The sequence below is a fragment of the Punica granatum genome, chromosome 5 (genome assembly GCF_007655135.1).
Source record: "Punica granatum isolate Tunisia-2019 chromosome 5, ASM765513v2, whole genome shotgun sequence".
Taxonomy (NCBI): domain Eukaryota; kingdom Viridiplantae; phylum Streptophyta; class Magnoliopsida; order Myrtales; family Lythraceae; genus Punica; species Punica granatum.
In genome coordinates, this window is record NC_045131.1 from 5394775 (window position 1) to 5415639 (window position 20865).

Here is a 20865-nt window from a genome sequence, read left to right on the forward strand (position 1 = left end):
GCATGGAGGACAAGGTGTTACCCTATGTATGGTATAGAAGAGAAATAGAAACGAGAGGAGAGGGGGACGTTGAAACAAAGAGAGACTTTATTGATATATTCTTCTTTTTCTTATATTTTCATAATTCATCATATTACATATTTATATATCTCAAGAGAAGATTCTAGTTACTCTATTAATGACATCTCCCATTTAATTCATCACTATCCAATGACCCTAGAAACTTTCACTAGTCAAAGGACTCATCATTTTCCGATGACACTAGAAACTTCTTCCATTCAAAGCATTTACCGATAAGATCAAGTTTACATGCCAACATTTTCCCCCCTTAAACTTGTTCCTCCTCGAGCTTTAACTCCGAGCTGTCTCCTTAACTGCTGAAAAACTTCAGCTTTTAGGGCCTTCGTCAATATATCAGCAACTTGGTCATTTGAATTCACATGGAACAGCTCAACTTCCTTTGCCTTGACATGCTCCCTTATGAAGTGAAACCGAGTATCAATATGCTTCGAGCGCTCATGATGAACCGGATTCTTGGCCAGAGCAATAGCTGACTTATTATCCACATAAATCTTGGTTGCGCCTTCTTGCTGCAGCTTTAGTTCTTGAAGCAATCTCTTCAGCCAAATAGCATGACAAACACAAGAGGCTGCAGCTATATATTCTGCCTCACAAGTTGATAAAGCAACAATAGCTTGCTTCTTCGATGACCAAGTAAATGCAGTATCACCAAGATAAAACACGAACCCAGTAGTACTCTTGCGATCATCGCAGCTTCCAGCCCAGTCACTATCACTAAAGCCGATAAGTTCCATACCTCCTTTAGATGAATACAACAGCCCATAATCAACCGTCCCTTTGACGTATCTGAGAATTCTCTTGGCCGCCTTCAAGTGGGAAGTCTTCGATGTCTCCATAAACCTGCTTACGAGACCAACTCCGAACAATATATCAGGTCGGGTGCATGTTAAATACCTTAGACAACCCACAAGACTTTTGTAATAAGTCGGGTTCACCGACTTTCCTTCTCCTTCCTTCGTTAATCTGATGCCGCACTCCACCGGTGTGTCCACGGGCAGACAGTCCTCCATCGAAAACTTCTTCAAGATCTCCTTCGCATATCTTTCTTGTGAAATAAAAACTCCATCTTCACCTTGCTGCACTTCGATGCTCAAAAAGTATCTAATTAGACCCAAGTCTGTCATCTCGAACTCTTTCTCCATGGACTGCTTAAACTCTCGAGCCATAAAACTGCTGTTGCCCGTGAAAATCAAATCATCTACATATAAACACACCAGCAACATATCTCCACCAGAATTGACCTTCACATATAGAGAATGCTCATACGGACATTTCACGAAGCCTTCTCGAATAAAATACGCATCAATTCTGGAATTCCAAGCTCTCGGGGCTTGTTTGAGCCCATAAAGGGCTCTCTTCAATCTATAAACCTTTTCTGCTTGGCCTGCAACAACGAAGCTTGGTGGTTGTTCGACATATACCTCTTCTTCGAGATTCCCATTCAAAAACGCTGATTTCACATCCATCTGGTACATCTTCCATCTCCTTTGGGCTGCTAGAGAGATGAGCAACCTCACCGTTTCAAGTCGGGCTACTGGTGCAAAGACTTCTTCGTAGTCAACCCCGTGCTTCTGCTTGTATCCCTTTACAACCAGCCTTGCTTTATGTCTCTCCACTTCTCCTTTTGCATTTCTTTTTGTCTTGAACACCCATTTGACACCGATAGCTTTGTGTCCTCGAGGAAGTGAAGTAAGCTCCCATGTATTGTTCTTTTTTATAGCATGAATCTCTTCCTCCATTACCTTCCTCCACTTTGTCTCCTTGGAAGCTTCTTCATATGTTAGTGGATCGAATCCTGCAAAGAGGCACAAATTATTGAACTCCTCATCAAAATTGACATTGACTGCTCGACTGGAGTCATAAATCTCTTGAATGCTCTTCGTTTTCCTCACAATCGAACTGCCCTAACCATCACTGTCGGACTGAATTCCGACTCGATGGGGTGATAAGGCTTCTTCAATGTCTCCTAGTGTCTCATTCTTCTGCTCATGCTCTTCATCAAGAGCAATTTGCTTCAGCTGGTCGTTGTTCTTCCAGTCCCATGTCTTCTCCTCATCGAACTTAACGTCTCTTGACATCACAATCTTGCGAGTCACGGGATTGTACAGCTTGTACTCGCTAGAATTCTCACCATAACCCAAGAAAATGCACTTTTGACTTTTATCTTCGAGCTTTGTCCGCTTCTCTTCTTGCACCTTTGCATAAGCAACACTCCCAAAGATTCTGAGGTGATCGACTTTCGGCTTACGAGAACTCCAGGCTTCCTCCGGCGTGATGTCTCCAATGCGCTTCGTTGGAAACCTATTTAACAAATAGACAGAGCAAGCAACAGCATCTCCCCAAAATTCTTTCGGGACATTTTTCTCCTTCAACATGCATCGAACCATATTTAGAATCGTCCTATTTTTCCTCTCTGAAACACCATTTTGTTGTGGTGTTTGAGGCATCGTGAGCTGATGAACAATCCCGTTTTCCCTGCAAAAATTCTCGAACTCCAGCGATGTATATTCGCCTCCTCGATCGGTCCGCAAGCATGTTATTTGGCAGCCACTTTGCTTTTCCACCAGACTTTTGAACTCTTTAAATCTGGTGAAAACTTCTTTCTTCTCCTTCAGCATATAGACCCATGTTTTTCCACTATAATCATCAGTAAACGTCAAAATATATCGATTTCCACCGATGGAGATGGGTTTGATGGGTCCGCAAACATCTGAATGCACCAGCTCGAGATGCAAAGATGCTCTTCTCGACTTATACTTCTGGAAAGGTTTCCTCTGCTGCTTTCCAATGACACAAACCTCACACAGATTGCGTGGGGCTTCGATCTTCGGCAGTCCCATCACCATGTTTTTCTTCTCGAGCAGCTTCAACGCCTCAAAATTCAAATGCCCATAACGAAGATGCCAAAGAGTCGAGGCGTCCAGAGTTGTCACCTTGAGACAGTTTGCCTCATTAACACTTAACTTCAGCGGAAACATCCTATTCTTGGTCATGCTCACATGAGTAATGAGCTTGTCGTTCTTATCCCGAATGCTAAGAGCCGAATCCTTCATGTTTATATCGTAGCCTCTTTCCAGCAACTGGCCAATACTCAACAGATTACTTTTAATGTCGGGAACGTAATAAACATCAGAGATGCAAAGCTGCTTCCCATTGTTGAGTTCGAAAATTACATCACCTTTTCCTTCAATCGGCCTCTTCGAGAGATCACCAAAAGTGACGTTACCCAACCGCCTTTTGTCAAGTTTGGCAAAAAATTCCTTTCTTCCACACATGTGATTGGAGGCTCCCGTGTCTAGAAACCACGTGACTGATTGAAGTGGTTCTGGCTCATTATACGACATCAACAACACTGGCCCTTCATCATCTTCTTCTTTGTCGACAAGATTCGCTTTCTCTCCTCCGTTGTTGGTGTTATACCAGCAGTCATAAGAGTAATGGCCGAATTTCTTACAAACATAACACTGGATTTTAGATTTGTTGTACCTTCCTCCAGTGTTTCTATCGCGTCCTCGACCTCGGCCTCGGCCTCGAACACCACCTCTTCCACGGCCATACCCTTTCTGATCACGATCGTCTCCATCACCGTGGATGCTGGTTTGATCACCAAAGTTAGAACCTCGACCGCCTTGGCTTCGGGCTCCGCCTCTTCCTCTTCCTCGTTGATGACCTCCTCTCGAAGATTCAGTCTTGAGGGAGAGTTTTGTCTGCAGCGCTTGCTCCAGAGTATTCTTCTCTCCTTTCTTCTTTTGTATTCTATCTTCATATACTTGCAGGGATCCCAAGAGTTCATCGACTGTCATCGCCTCCAGATCTTTAGATTCTTCAATTGCCACAGCTACATGATCGAACTTTGGGTCTAGAGAACGCAAGATTTTCTCTACAACCCGAACATCCTTCAACTCCTCACCATTTCTTCTCATCTGATGCACAATGGAAATCACTAGGGAAAAATAATCCGAGATCGTCTCTGAATTCCCTTGCTGTAGTGCTTCAAACTGAGCTCGCAGGGACTGCAAGCGAATCTTCCTCACTTTATCGACTCCGACATATGCTTTCTTTAATATCTCCCAAGCCTCTTTCAACGTCTTTGCTGGAGCAATTAACTCGAACGTGGCTTCATCGACTCCCTGATAAATGGTGAACAACGCCTTCTTCTCTCTTTTCTTTAATTGCTTAAGCTTCTTCTCATCCTCCTCGTCCGTATCTGATTCTGCATAGCCATTCTCCACAAGGTCCCACACATCGAGAGAACCCAAAAGGGCCTCCATTTGGATACTCCACATCCCATAGTTGTCTTTGGTTAATCTAGGCACCTGTGATTGAGAAGAACTGGTCGAAGCCATTGTTGTTTTGGCTCTGATACCAATTTTGTTACCCTATGTATGGTATAGAAGAGAAATAGAAACGAGAGGAGAGGGGGACGTTGAAACAAAGAGAGACTTTATTGATATATTCTTCTTTTTCTTATATTTTCATAATTCATCATATTACATATTTATATATCTCAAGAGAAGATTCTAGTTACTCTATTAATGACATCTCCCATTTAATTCATCACTATCCAATGACCCTAGAAACTTTCACTAGTCAAAGGATTCATCATTTTCCGATGACACTAGAAACTTCTTCCATTCAAAGCATTTACCGATAAGATCAAGTTTACATGCCAACACAAGGACGTGGCCGAGGGGCTTTTCAAGGTTGGTAGTCTAGAGGAGGCGGTCCAGCTGCTCTTCCCAATGCCGCAGAAGAAGATGAAGGATATAATCGAAGCTGATGATCCACAGGCCCCCTAAGGCCGCCATACCCATACCTTCTTGCATCATCCAGGAATTCGTCGATGTAAGTATCTATGGGATCGGCCGCTCTGAACCAATTCATGTTCATGACGGGATAACGATTTACCTACACAATTCGGGCAGGAAATTATCACAAAGAACATGAAGGAAAGGACAGAGCTGATCCATGCTTTCTATGAGAACCGAACTCAGTCCGATCTTCCTAGGATCACCCGGGTAAGGCCTACTTCCTTATGGAACTTTGGAAATTTTCGGACATGACGGACTGACGGTGCTGCTGCTGTGATGAGTTTGTCAATAAGCCAGTCTTTGTTCGATGCAGCCAACACCGATAATATGGGGGGAGTATGATCAAATCTTCCCAATTGAATTGGCTCACAGGCTAAAGAGGTATGATGAAATGGACCCTTTTGAAGTACTGGCTCACGCAGCCTATTCAAGTCGACCCTTTTGGTTTTCCATCGAGTAAGCCGAGAAAGAGATCAAGATGGTAATGTTAATATGCAGGCACTTGGGAGGGAATGAACGAGTAGAGCTGGTGATCATAAAGGACGCAGGGCACGTACCTCAGGGGGAGAAGCCGCTAGAACAGCACCAGAAAGCTTTCCTCACCGATAGCCTTCCCCGTCCGGATCAAGAAAAACAGAGCAACAGCCTGAAGACGGAATAAGATGTCTCTGTTCTGTTCCTTACCTCAGATTGTGATATCTTTCATCGGTATAAAGTTCTTTGAGTGTTGATTCTTTACAGCCTTCATGAAAAAGCTAGACGTATTCGTTTGTGTCGAAGGTGGAGATAGTTTGGAATTGGACAGATACAGTTTGATATATAGAAGGCTTAAATGAATAACAGGACCAAATCAGAACACTAGCGTTACAAGATCCCGTCCCCGTTCAAATGAATGCTCGAGCGCATGACCCCATAAGATCCACGAGCCGAATTCTGGTTACACACTTACACGTATATCTATATTCCGATTACATACGTGCTGACGTATAATACATATATACACATTTAACATGGCTAGGGAAAAGTTCATGATCCGTGATTTCATCTTCTTCCTCACTTTGTATTACTTCACATGACCTCAACAGCACTCCATCAATAACTCCATTAAATCGATGTACTAGCTCGTCGCATATGGCTTCTCCATATAAAAGAACACATTACCACTGCTCTTTCCTCTCAACTAAAAAAAAATACACCAGAACACGTTCGAAAAATCAATACTGAACTCGAGTATATCTCTATAATAAGATATGTCAATTGACGCTCTTGCAATGGCAGGCGTCGACTGCGTGAGATGCAGCATTGACTTTGAAGCCTGGGAGCACTTCGGCCTGTCGCAGCCACCCCCTTCGTATCTATTGCTAGACATCGACGATGATGATCTGTTGATCAAAGTTGTTGATCGCAGGGTGAAGAAGGAGAACGCAGGAGTAGTGAGTGTGATCTTCTCCGAACAAGAGCAGTGGAAGATGGAATCACAAAAGCGAGCCGAGAATCTGCAACAATGGTCAAACTGCGACGCAGCTCAAGTCAACAAGACCGCCGTCGCAGACCCGAAGAAGAGATGACAGTATGTTGTGGACCCTATATGTGGTCTGGTGTTGTGAGATGGCTATGTTTCCAGGACGAGAAACGTCATTCGACGATTTCCAGGTCCTTATTATGTTAGTTAGTTGTTCGAAAATTAAGCGCTTAAAAAGCGTGAATATAATTTTGGATTTCAGCGATGTTACAAACCACACTTGCATAGTAAGATTGTGCTGTATGCATATATACATACGTAAACCAAAAATTAACAAGTCTATCGCGGAGTTGGTCTTGAGGAGCAACGTCAGTCAATGTTGGTGACATTCGTATTGGCATATCGCCAATGGATGTGACTACTTTATATCATAAATAATACCATGATCATCCAGCTAAGATGAAATTGTATGAAATACTTACTGAATAATCAGATTTGTAGATCTGTCACACTGTGGATCTAAATCATGGACTCCAAGTATGCTAAAACTATGGTAAAAATTAATTTTGATCTAAAACTGAGATTAAATCATAAAAAAAGGGGTCATTTCTTGTTGTTCTTGATATTATTAGTCTTGCAGACTCAAACAAATCTGTCCATACGAACGCTAATTCTTTTGTATCTAGCAGTAGTTGGATACGAAAAATGTGATTTCAACTACGCGAGCGAGCGATGAAATGGCTCCAAAAAGAAATGTGCAAAAATCAGCTTTAGTTAATCATTCAACATAAACAAGTATTAGTTAGAGAACCTCTCGGTAGGCCGAACTTCGTATAATAATAGACTGGGAAGTCAAATAATTAAAATTTAGTTAAAGGGTTGGTGATGGTGTTAGGTTCGTGGGTGGTCACATGTTCAAATCACAGATCAAACTCTAGACTGATGCTTTTGCCGGCCAGAGACTCTAAACAACATCGGGAAAGAGTATAATATCGTAATTTTATTAGTCGATTTTTAAATTCTTTTAGATGTTATATAGTCCTGCACAGAGAAAAATACATATACTATCTTCAGTTTAGTTGAATTTTTTTTCCAGTAATATTATATATAATTTTGATAAATCCACATTCAGAAACACCAAGCTGTATTACATGTAATGAGACCAATGGGAATTGGAGACGAATAATATATATATATATATATATATATACGGAAAAATTCACAAAAAGGAAAACGAGCTAGGAAAAGGTGTGATATACAGTGGAATATAATATCGTCATCGTATATATTAATAGAATATATCTTTTAAAATCATTGAAGGAGATTATTGACCCTTCCCCACCCACCTCGCCCGTCGAGGTGGACTCTTATGTCTGTTAGTTAAGAGCCTTCTTCAACCTTCATAGCAGCTCTCGCCTCATCAAATTTCTGTATCAGCGACAAGACGATCTCTGAAAATTCCGAGCGATTTTTCCTCGGATTGGATTCAACTAATCTAAAATCATGGTGAAATGTTTCAGCTTCATCGCGGCGATAGACTGGCTGTTCCGCCGCTCGTTCTCCCGGGCGGGCCTAAGGGCGGGCAAGACAGACCTCGGGGACGGCACTGTCATGCACTGCTGGGCCCCCAAGAAGCCGGACCCCGCCCGGCCGGACCTTGTCCTGATCCACGGGGTCGGGTCCAATGCAATCTGGCAGTGGAACGATTTCCTGCATCTGTTTGTGTCACGGTACAACGTATACGTGCCCGACCTGGTATTCTTTGGGGATTCGTACACGACCCGGCCTGACCGGTCCGAGGAGTTCCAGGCCAGGTGTGTGGCGGCGCTCATGGACGTCCTAGGGGTCTCCAGGTATATTCCATAGCACCATTTCAATCTGATGCCTTTAATTTATCAGTCGACGAAAGGGATGTTGATTACATATATTCCTATATTTCATGGACGGGCTGAATGGTACGTCTACTAATAATGGTTATGAACTTATGTATATTTCCGGCTACATTGCGAAAGACACGTTTGACAATTAGGATCGGATGTTAGCTTAAACATTACACGATGAAATAATCATTTGATTCATTTTTCCAACAGGATGAGCGTAGCAGGGTTGAGCTATGGCGGATTTGTGGCTTACTCCCTAGGGGTGCAGTTCCCAGAGAGGGTCGAGAGGTTGGCATTGTTGGGCTCTGGGGTTAGCATGGAGGAGAAGGACATGGCCGAGGGACTTTTCAAGGTCGGGAGCGTGGAGGAGGCGGTCGACCTGCTCTTCCCAACGTCACAGGAGAAGGTGAAGGATATGATGAAGCTGGCCTTCCACAAGCCCCCAAAGGCCATGCCTTCTTGCTTCGTGCAGGATTTCATCGATGTAAGTATCTGCATAGAATAAACCATTTCAAAAAAATTTCATGTCCGTGATGGAATAATGATCTCCATTCACAATTCTTTGGGGCAGGAAATTTTCTCCGAGAACATTAAGGAAAGAACAGAGCTGGTCCATGCTTTACACAAGAATCGAACTCTGTCTAATCTCCCTAAGATCACCCAGGTTAGGCCTTCTTCCTTATGAAACTTCAGAATTCTACTGTGAAAAACTGAAACGAAGACGTAAGATGATGTTACGCTTATCGATCACTAGTGTGAAGAGTTCGGCATTAAGTCATTCGTGGTTTGTTGTTTGCTGCAGCCGACACTGATAATATGGGGGGAGTATGACCAAATCTTCCCAATTCAACTGGCTCACAGGCTAAAGAGGTACCATCAACCGAACTATTTTCAAGTATTAATTCACGTTACCTACTCGAGACCTTTCGGTTTTTAACTGAGTAAACCATGAAAGATATCAAGTTGGCATATGTTAATTTGCAGGCATCTGGAAGGGAATGAACAGGTAGAGATGATCATCGTAAAGGACGCAGGGCACGCACTTACCATGGAGAAGCTGAAAGATATTAGGAATCACCTAAAAGCTTTCCTTGTTGATAGCCTTCCCCGACCGAATCAAGAAAAACAGAGCACCGTCCTGAAGGCAGACTAAACAGGTCTCTGTTGCTTTGCCAACTTCAGCTTCCTCAGCCTCAGAATTGTACTACTTTTATCAAGTGATGATTCTTTACAGCTTTCATGAGAAAGCTAGCCTTGTTCATTTGTCTCATATATCACCGTCGCATTCAGAACATTGCGGTTGACAGTCTAAGGAATGGATGAATGCAATTATTATCTAATTATTTCGGTGGTGAATATAGTTCAAAATTCGATGAATATAAGGGTAAAATCAATAACAGAACCAAATTGAAACATTAGTGTTACAAGATTCTGTCCCCCTTGAAATGAATGGCTCGCCAGACAAATATTGCCCAAGAAGCTGACTCCTGTAGGCGCACCTGCGTAATGGCATGCTCTTACACGAGTTCCCTCGAATTCTTACTCACAGACCTTGAGGTTGAAATGATTCCTTGACATATGGCTCTCGACCGGACAGGGAGATCTAACTTGACAGAGTGAAGCATAAAGCAATTCGATCCTGTGCAGGGGAACAGCTACTCAACATCTTCGATGCCTCAGCTTCAGATTCTAGGCCCTGTCGTTATTTATGCTTGAGTCTGATGGACCTCTACTGGCTTCCCATCCTCCTCGGTGGAAACCAAAGTTTCATTTGTATGTCGGTGTTCAACGGGCTCTTGCCGGCTATCCCAAAGCTTACTGGTCTTCCCGATTACAAGAATAAGCTCCAGTTGTTTCTGCTGCTGCTCCTACAAAACACAAGATAACAGTCAAGTCAATGATCAATTACTGCTCCATTTGAATTGAACGAAAGGGGAAGAAACCTGGACATGGAAGAAAGCACTATCTAAATGAGCCAAGACTCCAGGAGTATTCTGGACTAATAATATGCTAGGAGAGGTACAGAGACATTTTAAGCAAAAAGTAAAACAAAGAAGAGCAGAGACAATACTGGCCCAGCTCAAATTCTGAAATTATAAAATTAATGCCAAAAAATAAAAAGAAAAAACAATGTTTAAACAACTTCGACACAACCAACAGCATAGGAAAAAATTTCACGATGATCCTAACGTACTAAAGACTGTTTTTGGAATTATTCACGTACTCCACAAGTCACCTAACATCTGAATATTCGGTCTCCAAGTAAACTATGTATTACATTTTCACGTCACAAGAAATTACCTGCATAGCCAGCAAAACCTTTTGAATTTCACCCAGCTCCTTCTCAAGAATGTCCTCTTGTGCTGCTAATGCACGGGTGGCCTCTGAATTCTTTTGAGCCAAGGCTGCAGTCTTGACACCAAAAACGAAATGCAAAATAGACTTTTAATCCCTTCAATCAGTCTTACACAAGATTAGACAATTTCTTTCAGGTTAACAAGTAATAGAATAATTCCAATATCTCAAATTTACGGCCAGGAATCCAATGATCGTGCCAAAAATTGTCCCGGGGAATAATAAAGTTGTAGGCACCACGTAAAAGAACCAAATAAGAGTTGAGAGCACATATTTTAAATGGTCCTGTTGCTGGATATGCTGCTGAAAGAGCTCGGTCTCTCCTATAAAGTCCTAAGAAATTAATGTTCAACTTGGGATAATCTGTGAGATCTTTGAATACTCAATCTAATCCGACAATTCATTCCTTGAGCAACATCTAAATTGTAAGCTCCTTCAAGAGGTTCTGGAAAGTGGAGCCAAGACATACATATATATATATATTCCGGCAAATCCCTAAGCTAATGGAAACACATGTCAATTTGTAATAATGGCCCAATTTCTTTGATTTTCTAAATATATCATTTCTGTTGGCAGAAGTATATGATTTGAAACTATATGTAAAAATGATATCCCCTTATTCAGACCACTCTCTCATACACAACTACGCTCATCCTTACAGCAAAACGGGAGATCAAAGTATGTAAGATTAGGTCTTTTCTGGCTCAAAATCAAACATTTTGTGCACAAGTTTGCAGGAAATGATGACAAGAGCTAGACTTTATCGCTTAATATACAAAACAAGCAATAAATCAGTGCTAGAAATAATCAGAACAATGATAAACTCACAACCTCAGCTATTGGTTCTGTCAATGCTTTCCGAGTAAGCCGAAACCTAATCCCGAGCTTCTCGAGCTGCCGCGACAAGCCCCGTATTATTGTTGCAGAGCTTCTCAGATCCTCCTCCAATTTCTCAACTCTCTCCACCAAATTCAAATCCCGACCACCGCCCGATTTCACCGACTGGTTAAAAAACCTTCTCCATTGCCGAATCCTAACCAAACTCCCAATCGCAACTCCACATATCAATACAACAACAACCCACACCAAAACCCTATCCCCGAACCCTCCAAAAACACTTCTTCTAACCGCCAACACTATCGAAACAGCCGCCGAAGAAAGAAGGCAGAGAGACTCAACAATCGAAAGAAAAGAATCAACCCCAAAATTACCGGGAGCGTTCTTGTTCTCCCCGTAGACAGAGCCATCGGAAGAGTAAGCTCTGACGCGGCACATATTGGAAGCGAAGCCGCCGTGCCATCTCAGTAGAGCTCTGTGCTGTACAATGTGGAAATGGGAATTGGCAATTGGGAGGATGAGGCCGGGGCTTCTGATAGCGGGGGGACGGGGGAAGTGAAGGGCGATGCGGGGCGATGGGTTCTGCAATTGGGCCGATAACAGGACTGACATGGCGATCGGTGAGCCTGCGAGTGGTGCGGGTGAGTGAGGATTAGGGTTCTGGTAGGTCGGAGTTGGGAAGAGAGACGACTTCCATTTCGGCTGTGCAGGTGGAAGGTTTCACAGTTCGGTCAGCGGAGCGACCAACCGAGTGAGCAACAGAAGAAGCTGGGCGATGAGTTCTATGAATGGCGCGAGGGCCTATCGGCGCAGTTTAGTTGACATAGCTAAAATGAGCTGGGGGTTCACTGCTCACTGATTTCCACTCTTCAGCCCAATGGGCTTTCAGCCTGAAATGCATGTGGGCCTACAATGGAACCGGCCCTGGACTGGGCCCAATCAGGTCGCATTCTTGTTTACCTTCTTTCTTCTGAATCTCTTTCACCCAATTTGGGATCATTTCTTTAAAAAAAAAAAAAATGGTTTCAATTCAGTTCGTTTAATTCGGTTCAGTTCAATTCAATTGTAAAGAAATTGTGTTACTTGAAAAATTAAAGAATTTAACTGAAATGGATTGAATAATTTTGTCTGGAATGCATTCTAAAATTGAATTGAATTGATAATAATATATTTGCATGTAGTCAATTTTCCGCCAATCGAATTCTAACTAAATCTTATTGATTTTGACTTTGATTTGAAATCAAACGTAAATCTTATATATTTATGAGAAATCTTGTGTTATTTGGACTCCGAACAACATAATTCTTATGAAATGAATCGAATTATTCCATTTTAGAGGATTCCAGAGAAACTATTTATATAAAGCTCTCTTTCTATTGAACAAAGGAAAAAATCTTCAGAACGTGTTATTGTTATATATGCTAGCAGGAAAGAGATGAAAGTCTGTTCTTACAATGACAGCTTCGACAACGACCAATCATCAGCTTGAAACACATTGGTTGCTGTCGTTATTCACACAACAACTGCACATTGCACAAAGTTAAGGTAACCATAGCGAACGGAACATGTGATACTTGATCCATATGTTGACAGCATCGAAAAGTAAGAACCTAAAACGCACGAAAGACCGAATTCATCATAAGAATACCGCGAAACCCGTACGAAAGAAAGATCCAACCAAAAGAACAGGATCTAACAACACAAAATTGAGAATTAGATGGGCACGTGCCGTTTGGGGATCTACAATGGAATTCAAAATTTACTACTCAATCGCCATTTTAATCTCATCTACTTCTGCCATGTGGTTTTGGCCTCTCGAAGAAAGGCCAGCCCACCTAACTTCGAACGACTCTTGCACCTATATTTCCAAATGTTATTCACCTTTCTTTTTTTCTTTTCTTTTTTTTTTTCATTCCATCGTCGATCAAACATTGTTTCCCTCCAAGTTCTTAGATTGGCCCTTTCTTGCCCGTTGTCTGCTTTTATGTTATTCCTCGGATATTCAAAAGCATCTTCAAAAATATGAAAAACCTAAGTATCTTTCCAGCAAAAAATTATATTTATATATATATATATATATATATGAAAACGTAAAGTACGCAGTAGTTTCCATGCATATGCAGACAGAAATAATGGCCTACACTTTTTCATATCAATAGACTTTTCATTGAATGCTTAGGACAGGACAAAAAGAAACCTCTGTGAAATTTTCCTCGGTCGGTCAAGAATGCCCCCTTCATCGAACTATATAATGATAAGCTATCGATTGTTGGACCTTGGTGACATCTAACCATCGATGAGTTCCAAACTATCGTGACAGTACAGGTATATCGATGTCCGAACAGATAAGATTGCATGCTCGGTGCGTAATTCCTGTCAATGTAGTTCTCCTATTTCCTTGAACATTCATTTTGCGTCAGCAGAAAGAGAGAGTAGGGACCGAAACAAATGGAGAAAACGTCTTTGGTACATTTTGGAATACTTTTTGGTAGCTTTCTCTGTTTTCCACATGCAAACATGGAACAAGCTTTCTGTCAGTGCCCAAAGCAAGCAACTAGACTGAAGCTTCTTGAACTCCAATCCATAATCCAACGTTCATGTTCCTACTCATTTCCGACCAGTCACTCGATCGCAGTTTACACGATTGGCCTCCGTGCGAAATTTCCTCTCACGCCAATTCGGAAAAGTTTACCTTTGTGATCGACTCAGTATTGTTGATACCAATAGTGGTCAAGTAAAACGACGTATGCAACTCGGGCAGTTTCAGAAGCCACATTCGACCTTGATGTGTCCTTATTTCTATCTATTGATTTAAAGATCTTTCTTGTCGAACTACATTCATACACCACAGCATTAATCAAACTCGAACGAAAGTAGATAGTAACAACAAATCGTTAACATTCTACGATAGCTTATCCTTCCATACCCGGTTTTGCAATTCCCCCTGCAACAGGACAATTTGCCCCTAATTTGCGACTACCCAGAAGTTCTCACACAAACTGCTAAAGCATTGGCACTGAAAATTGCAACAACAAACAATGGGTTCGATGGGAACCATACCAACTTTATTCAAATAGCATATAAAAATTACCAGGAAATTCATCGCTGCTTTCTTTTCCGGAACAGCGGCTTAGAGGCTGAGAGAAAGCAGGCGCTGTGTCCCAATCCTCCTCTTTCTGAGCCGCTCTGCAATGATGAATGCGAGCTCGAGGGCCTGAGAAGCATTGAGCCTTGGGTCGCAGTGGGTGTGGTAGCGTGAGCCCAAATCATCAAAAGTCACTGTTCGAGATCCTCCAATGCACTCGGTCACATTCTGGCCGGTCATCTCGAGGTGGATCCCACCAGGGTGGCTTCCTTCTTGGTCATGAACATCGAAGAATGCCCGCACTTCAGCCTGTATCATCAAACAGGTAATAATAGTAAGAACATGCAATGCTTTTAATTAACTGGCAATCAGAATTGCACAATCTAGACAATGCAAGAAGTAGCTATATTGTACCAGAATTGCATCGAAGGCACGGGTCTTCAGGCCACAGGGCGCCTTTATTGTGTTCCCGTGCATGGGATCACACACCCAAGTCACGATTTGCCCAGCATTGCGTACTGCCCGAATCAAGTGTGCAAGCTTTACCCTCATATTCTCGGCACCCATCCTGACAATGACTGTGATTCTTCCTGGCTTGTTTTGTGGGTTCAGGATTTCGACAAGTTTAACGAGATCCTTGGGATCCATCTTGTTGCTCACCTGCAACATCAAGGTTTCAAGAGTTAATAAAGACTTCCGCTAATGTTGATCATGGAATTCATCATATCTTGCATTCTCTCGGAAAATCATGCAAAGTGGCTAGCACTTCAGGTACCTTAATGCCAAGAGGGTTGGCAATTCCTCTCATGAACTCAACATGGGCCCCATCCAGCTGGCGAGTCCGCTCGCCAACCCAGAGCATGTGAGCAGAGCAGTCATAGTAGAGCCCAGAGGTCGAGTCCAGTCTCGTGAGTGACTGCTCGTAAGGCAAGAGCAAGCATTCATGGGATGTCCAGAACTCGGTTGTGGTCATGATCGGGTGATCCACCGTAAGTCCTGCAGCAGCCATGAAACCTAAGGCCTCGTCAACCCGGTGGGCAAGTTCCTGGTACCTGTTTAGACATTCCCCAGAGCGAACTAAGTTAAACTAGTGCGAATTTTTATAGTCTAAAGAATCCATTCCATGAGTCAAACCACAGATCGTATCAACTGACTAAGAATATTCGTGAATTTTACTTCAATTGGCAAAACATGGTGGAGTTCTTAGCCAAATTTTATAGGAATTTTCTTAAAGGAAGGGTTTTAGGGTTTTAAATCACATGCACCATAGCTTTTCGAGAAACTGATACCATTTACGACAATTTCAAATCACATGCCAGAAAGAGCCAAAATCAGGAATCAGCTAAAGGCACAAAGATTTCGAACCTTTTCAAGCCTCCCTTATCACTAGCAACAAAGATATTTTTATCTGTACAGAACTCATAGATTCAAGCCTTTTATGTTCTATACCTGTCTCCCTGCTCGCTGTGCTCGGCGAAATCGAGATTCCACTGGGTGACCCTCTGCATCGCAGCGTAACCTCCAGTGGCGAAGGCTCTCAGCAGGTTAAGGGTAGCAGAGGACTGGCAGTAAGCCCTGATCATCCTCTCAGGATCGGGAATCCTCGACTTCTCATCAAAAGTATCCCCATTTATGTTGTCTCCTTTGTAACTCGGCAGCTTCTTTCCGTTCTTCTCCTCGTAGGGGTCAGATCTCGGCTTAGCAAACTGACCCGCCATTCTTCCCACCTGATAGACAGATTCAAATTTGAACCCCACAAATGTTTTCAGCTATCCAGCCAACAGAAATTGAAATCCTAAACATCCTCTACTGAACGACCAAATAATTATTTTTTCATATGTAACAAGCAGTTTTAACATCAATAAACCCATCCATCATAATCCAACTTTGTCTGAGATATTAAAGGCATAATCACCTAAACATTCATCTGATTTGTATACCTTTAGGCAATAGATTCAGACAAATTATAGATCTATAGATTTGAACAAATTATGATCGACGCCGGAGAACGCCACCGGTAGCAAAATTTTACCTTAATCACAGGCACCTGCCCGCCGAACATGAGGACGACACCCATCTGAAGCAGAATCCTGAAGGTGTCCCTGATGTTGTTAGCACTGAATTCCTTGAAGCTCTCCGCGCAGTCCCCACCCTGGAGAAGGAAAGCGTTGCCCATGGCGGCCTCCCCCAGCCGTTCCTCGAGGTTGCGGGCCTCTCCAGCAAACACGATAGGCGGGAAGTTCTCGATGGTCTTGAGAACCGTCTCGAGCTCATTAGCGTTGGGGTACTCAGGCAGCTGGAGGGCCTTCTTCAGCTTCCAGCTGTCGAGGGTCCATTTCCCGGAGGGGGTGGGGGCGGCGGGTTTCGGGACGGTGGCGGTGGCGGTGGCGGTGGCGGGCTTGGGCGCGGGCTCGGCTGCGTGGACGGCGGAGATTTGGCGGGTCTTGGAATGGGATTTGGTGGTGGGTGGGGGGAGGACAGAGAAAGCGGGCTGCTTGGAGAAGGACTGAGAGGCGGAGTAGAGGGAGGAGGAGGAGAGGGCTGCGGAGGAAGAAGGGTTTGCGAGAGCCATTGTCGACAAATTGTACAGAGCTTTTTTCCTCTCTGTCCTTCTGCTTCCTCTCTCTCTCTCTCTTTCTAGAGCTACAATGGCAGTGAGGTTTTAGAGAGAGAAAGAGAAGGCAGCAGTGCTTTTGGGAGAAGGTGGTGAGGGGTTGATGGACGCATTTATAGTGTTTTAAATAAGCAGGAGGGAGAGGGGGACATGCAGAGAGAGAGAGAGAGAGAGAGAGAGAGAGAAAGGCAGACAGACAGAGCAGCTTTTGGTCTTTTTTCTAGAGAGAGAAAGCGAGAGGGTTTGGTAGGAGGGAAGGTTCAAACAGTCAAAGCGAAAGAGGAAGTGGGATGGCAGCGGCAGAGGGGTCAAGCCATCCCATTCGGGAGAAGGTAGTTAGGAAAATTAGAGTTAGCCAGGGACCATTTTGTAGATACCATAAACTTATAGCTTCTTTTTTTTTCGCAATAAGAGAAGCCTATTTTCCTAAAACAAGGGTAAGAAATTATAGAAATAATCAATGTGAGTTGGTTCGATTGATTCAGTACTTATTATACTTAAGTAAAATTTAAAATTTGAATTTTGTATATAGAAAAAATTCACTTTGAAAATTTTTTACTTCTTAGTGAACCTACCCGGCTCGACTGGATTAATCGATTATATTGGACTTCTGAATACCATGTCACATGCCGAAAAAAAAAATATAGCAAAACAACGGATCATGTGCATCTCATTGATCAGAATCGACCAATGATCTCTTGATTATGTGAGGATGTTTTTTGTGCCACTGTAACAATACTTCTTCCCCTCAATTTTTTGCATGTTATTATAGAATTATTATTTGTATCAGTGATTCAGCGGGTGTGTGTCACATGGAGGTTTCACTTCACTTTCTTGATTTCACAACGTGTCGGATATTGCAACTCCCAGCAACGTCAGAGTCTACCATACGGTTTCCCCGAACGAGTACGAGTACGAACGCGGCCGTGTAAGGGACAATACAATAACAATTCGTTTGGTTTTAAAGTTGATTTTTAAAATTTTAACTCTAACCTTAACTTTATTCGCTACACAACAAAAGTCAACAATACAATTATTACTTTTTCATTTTTTTTAATTTTTTTAATCATTCAATTCAATTTTTAATACTAAATTTTTCCAACTATTAATTACTTTTTCACATTTTTTTTCATAATTCAACAATATAATCATTACAACCCAATTAAAATCAAAACTTAACTCTATTAAACTCTAAAACCAAACACATATTAGGTTCTAAAAGTATACTTAAATAGTAAATATGCTTACCAATGGGAGCGGTGTAACTCTTACCAATGAATGGAAGGGAACTCGAAGGTCCCACTGTATTGGCGTCCCCTTGAATGCGCAAATAAGCATCGGCGTAATTACGTAATTTAGCGTCCCAAAGTCACGTGGAGGACGATATATTTTTTTAAGGTGGGAATCATGTTGATTAATCTAATTCAAGTCAAGTCGGTCCACTAAAAAGTCTCAATAAAAGATTTTTCATTCACAAGATAAAACTCGAATTCAAGATTTTATTTAGAAAAAATACCTATCGAATTGCTAAAATCAATCCTTATCAATTAGAATGGGATATTTTTGTTAGAATAGGAATGAGGTGGAGATAGTCACCCTCGTTCCCTTAAGTAGCTACCAAACCAAAGAGATCATAAGTACAACTCCTATGCACAATTCACCACACCTACTAAATATGGTGTCAGAGTGGCTTTGGTAAGTGGTCGCCCCTTTACCAAGTGAGGCATGGTCCGACGCAATAAAAATTTTAATAACAAATTAATAAATACAAATAGTCTCACATCACCAATATTAAATATGAAAATTTATTTATTTATAGCACCATTGTATTATATCATCTTTGATAGCATAGTGGCCACCCTGTTTAGTCCCAATATATATATATATATATTAATCGTGATGATCCTATTTTTCAATAATATGATAAAATATATTTATGGTGTAATCAGTTATATGATGCAATTAACATTTTGAAAAAATTTATTAATTATTTATTTCTTCATTAATAATTGCAATTCAATGATTCAAAAGGGATTGTAAAAAAAAATGATTGCACTATAAATTTTTTTGGTAAAGAAGAATCAACTAAATTGTTATAATTAAGAATTGACACTCATATTTTCATCTGTTGCAATTTGATGAGTATTTTTTTTAACTTCATATGCCCAGGTAGGATCATAAAAAATTTGCCCATTCCTCCAAAAAGAGTATATATATTTTTTAAATTACAAAGGAGACTCATAAACTTAATAAAAGGAAATGAAAAATTGAGCACAAATAATCTCACTTGATGAGAATCGAACTTGAACGGGGAGATTACTCCATGTCTCATCTTAGTTCCTTAAGGAGTCACACCCAATAGCCATGTCTCATCTTCCTCATTTGATTGATTACTCCATTTTTCTGAGTTTAGTGTTAGATTTTCTTACCATAGTTGGTGTCTTTGATTCAAAAAGTTGCTTAGTTTGCTGATGCTTTAATGGGGAGATAAAAGCCCGAAGAGAAAACTATCAATAGCTTCTTCAAAAATTATATTATCATCAATATGGTCCTTCAAATATCTTATTGCCATCAATATGGTCGTTCAAAGATCTTATTGCCATCAATATGGTCCTTCAAAGATTTTTGCCATCGATATGGTTCTTTGAAGATCATATTGCCATCAATTTGGTCCTTCAAAGATTTTTGCAATCAATATGGTCCTTCAAAAATCATTCCGTCCATCAAATTAATCCTCCGTTAAAAAGACCGTTTCTATTGCTTAACTCCATCAAATAATTTCTATATAAAAAAAGAATAAAATATATCTACTGAAACAAAAAATCGACAATATTTTTCACTCAAACACATGCGCTGTGATTATGTCAATCGCCTGATAGTCTCCATCTCCACCTCCATCTCCATTCATCTTCATCTTTTCCATTGATATTTAGAAGAAGAACAAATAAACCAAGCAGATACGTACATTTCCAACATGAACATATATAGACTGAATGTTACAAGAGAGTATGAAAGAGACTGAGAGAGAGCATTTTTTCTTCTGTCTGAAAAAAAAAATTCTAACGTTTTTTAGTGAAAAATTAAATTGATGGCAATATAATCTTTGAAGGACTATATTGATGGTACAAATCTTTAAATGACCAAGTTGATGACAATACGATCTTTAAAGGATTAAATTGATGGCAATATGATCTTTCGGGGACCAAATTGATATTTTTCTCAAAGGTCGAACATATACGAATCCCATGATTTCCTTATATTTGTTAGAATATTAAAGAATAATAAATTAGTACACTGCCGCATGATGACATCTATATACTTGAGCTAAAGCAGAGTTCCAAAGGGAAATTCTCCTTTAGCCAAGTTTCACCAAATGATTTGCTATAATAAAATATTTTTAAACCCATCTCTCTTTTCTTTTCTTTTTTTATAGTAAAAAAGAAATAAATGATTTTACCTATACTTAAGCTAAAGGAGAGTTCCAAAAGGAACTCCTTCTTCAACCAAGTTTCACCAAATGATTTGATATAATAAAATATCTTTAAATCCTTCTCTCTTTTCTTTTTTTTTTATAATAAAAAGAAATAAATGACTTTACCTGTGAAAAAGAAATAAATAAATAACTTTATTAATATAAATTTATTTGGTTTCATTTTTTTGGTGTGTAGTATGGTATCCGACCCCAACGGACCCTGAGTAATTCAATTCAAAACCCAATTGGTTCACTATGTTAATGTATC

General features: G+C 41.1%; 3 protein-coding genes across 3 annotated transcripts; 1 reads left to right on the plus strand and 2 right to left on the minus strand.

Moving 5' to 3' along the window:
• The first annotated feature begins 7674 nt into the window (after window positions 1-7674).
• LOC116208846 (2-hydroxy-6-oxo-2,4-heptadienoate hydrolase-like) lies at window positions 7675-9574 on the plus strand. The gene is made up of 5 exons (XM_031542410.1): window positions 7675-8207; window positions 8445-8718; window positions 8806-8898; window positions 9037-9104; window positions 9219-9574. The coding sequence occupies exons 1-5, from the start codon at window positions 7858-7860 to the stop codon at window positions 9385-9387; spliced, it is 954 nt and encodes a 317-aa protein (XP_031398270.1). The 5' UTR covers window positions 7675-7857; the 3' UTR covers window positions 9388-9574.
• An 18-nt stretch (window positions 9575-9592) lies between these two features.
• On the minus strand, window positions 9593-12204 carry LOC116208847. Its single transcript, XM_031542411.1, has 3 exons — window positions 11421-12204; window positions 10536-10646; window positions 9593-10102 (listed from the first exon to the last, which is right to left on the minus strand). The coding sequence occupies exons 1-3, from the start codon at window positions 12036-12038 to the stop codon at window positions 9941-9943; spliced, it is 891 nt and encodes a 296-aa protein (XP_031398271.1). The 5' UTR covers window positions 12039-12204; the 3' UTR covers window positions 9593-9940.
• Window positions 12205-14187: 1983 nt separating this feature from the next.
• On the minus strand, window positions 14188-17221 carry LOC116208845 (phospho-2-dehydro-3-deoxyheptonate aldolase 2, chloroplastic-like). Its single transcript, XM_031542409.1, has 5 exons — window positions 16544-17221; window positions 15961-16238; window positions 15287-15563; window positions 14926-15171; window positions 14188-14820 (listed from the first exon to the last, which is right to left on the minus strand). The coding sequence occupies exons 1-5, from the start codon at window positions 17081-17083 to the stop codon at window positions 14557-14559; spliced, it is 1605 nt and encodes a 534-aa protein (XP_031398269.1). The 5' UTR covers window positions 17084-17221; the 3' UTR covers window positions 14188-14556.
• Window positions 17222-20865: the final 3644 nt, after the last annotated feature.

Excerpts from the sequence above, each read along its gene's own strand:
- LOC116208846 (XM_031542410.1), top strand. The coding sequence starts at position 7,858 with ATGGTGAAATGTTTCAGCTTCATCGCGGCGATAGACTGGCTGTTCCGC. Across the intron at positions 8,899-9,036 it reads ATCTCCCTAAGATCACCCAG|CCGACACTGATAATATGGGG; the intron begins GTTAGGCCTTCT and ends TGTTTGCTGCAG. Across the intron at positions 9,105-9,218 it reads CTGGCTCACAGGCTAAAGAG|GCATCTGGAAGGGAATGAAC; the intron begins GTACCATCAACC and ends GTTAATTTGCAG.
- LOC116208847 (XM_031542411.1), bottom strand. The coding sequence starts at position 12,038 with ATGTCAGTCCTGTTATCGGCCCAATTGCAGAACCCATCGCCCCGCATC. Across the intron at positions 10,647-11,420 it reads TGACAGAACCAATAGCTGAG|ACTGCAGCCTTGGCTCAAAA; the intron begins GTTGTGAGTTTA and ends TTTGGTGTCAAG. Across the intron at positions 10,103-10,535 it reads AGGTTTTGCTGGCTATGCAG|GAGCAGCAGCAGAAACAACT; the intron begins GTAATTTCTTGT and ends TGTGTTTTGTAG.
- LOC116208845 (XM_031542409.1), bottom strand. The coding sequence starts at position 17,083 with ATGGCTCTCGCAAACCCTTCTTCCTCCGCAGCCCTCTCCTCCTCCTCC. Across the intron at positions 16,239-16,543 it reads GGCAGGTGCCTGTGATTAAG|GTGGGAAGAATGGCGGGTCA; the intron begins GTAAAATTTTGC and ends TCTGTCTATCAG. Across the intron at positions 15,172-15,286 it reads CCAACCCTCTTGGCATTAAG|GTGAGCAACAAGATGGATCC; the intron begins GTACCTGAAGTG and ends TTGATGTTGCAG.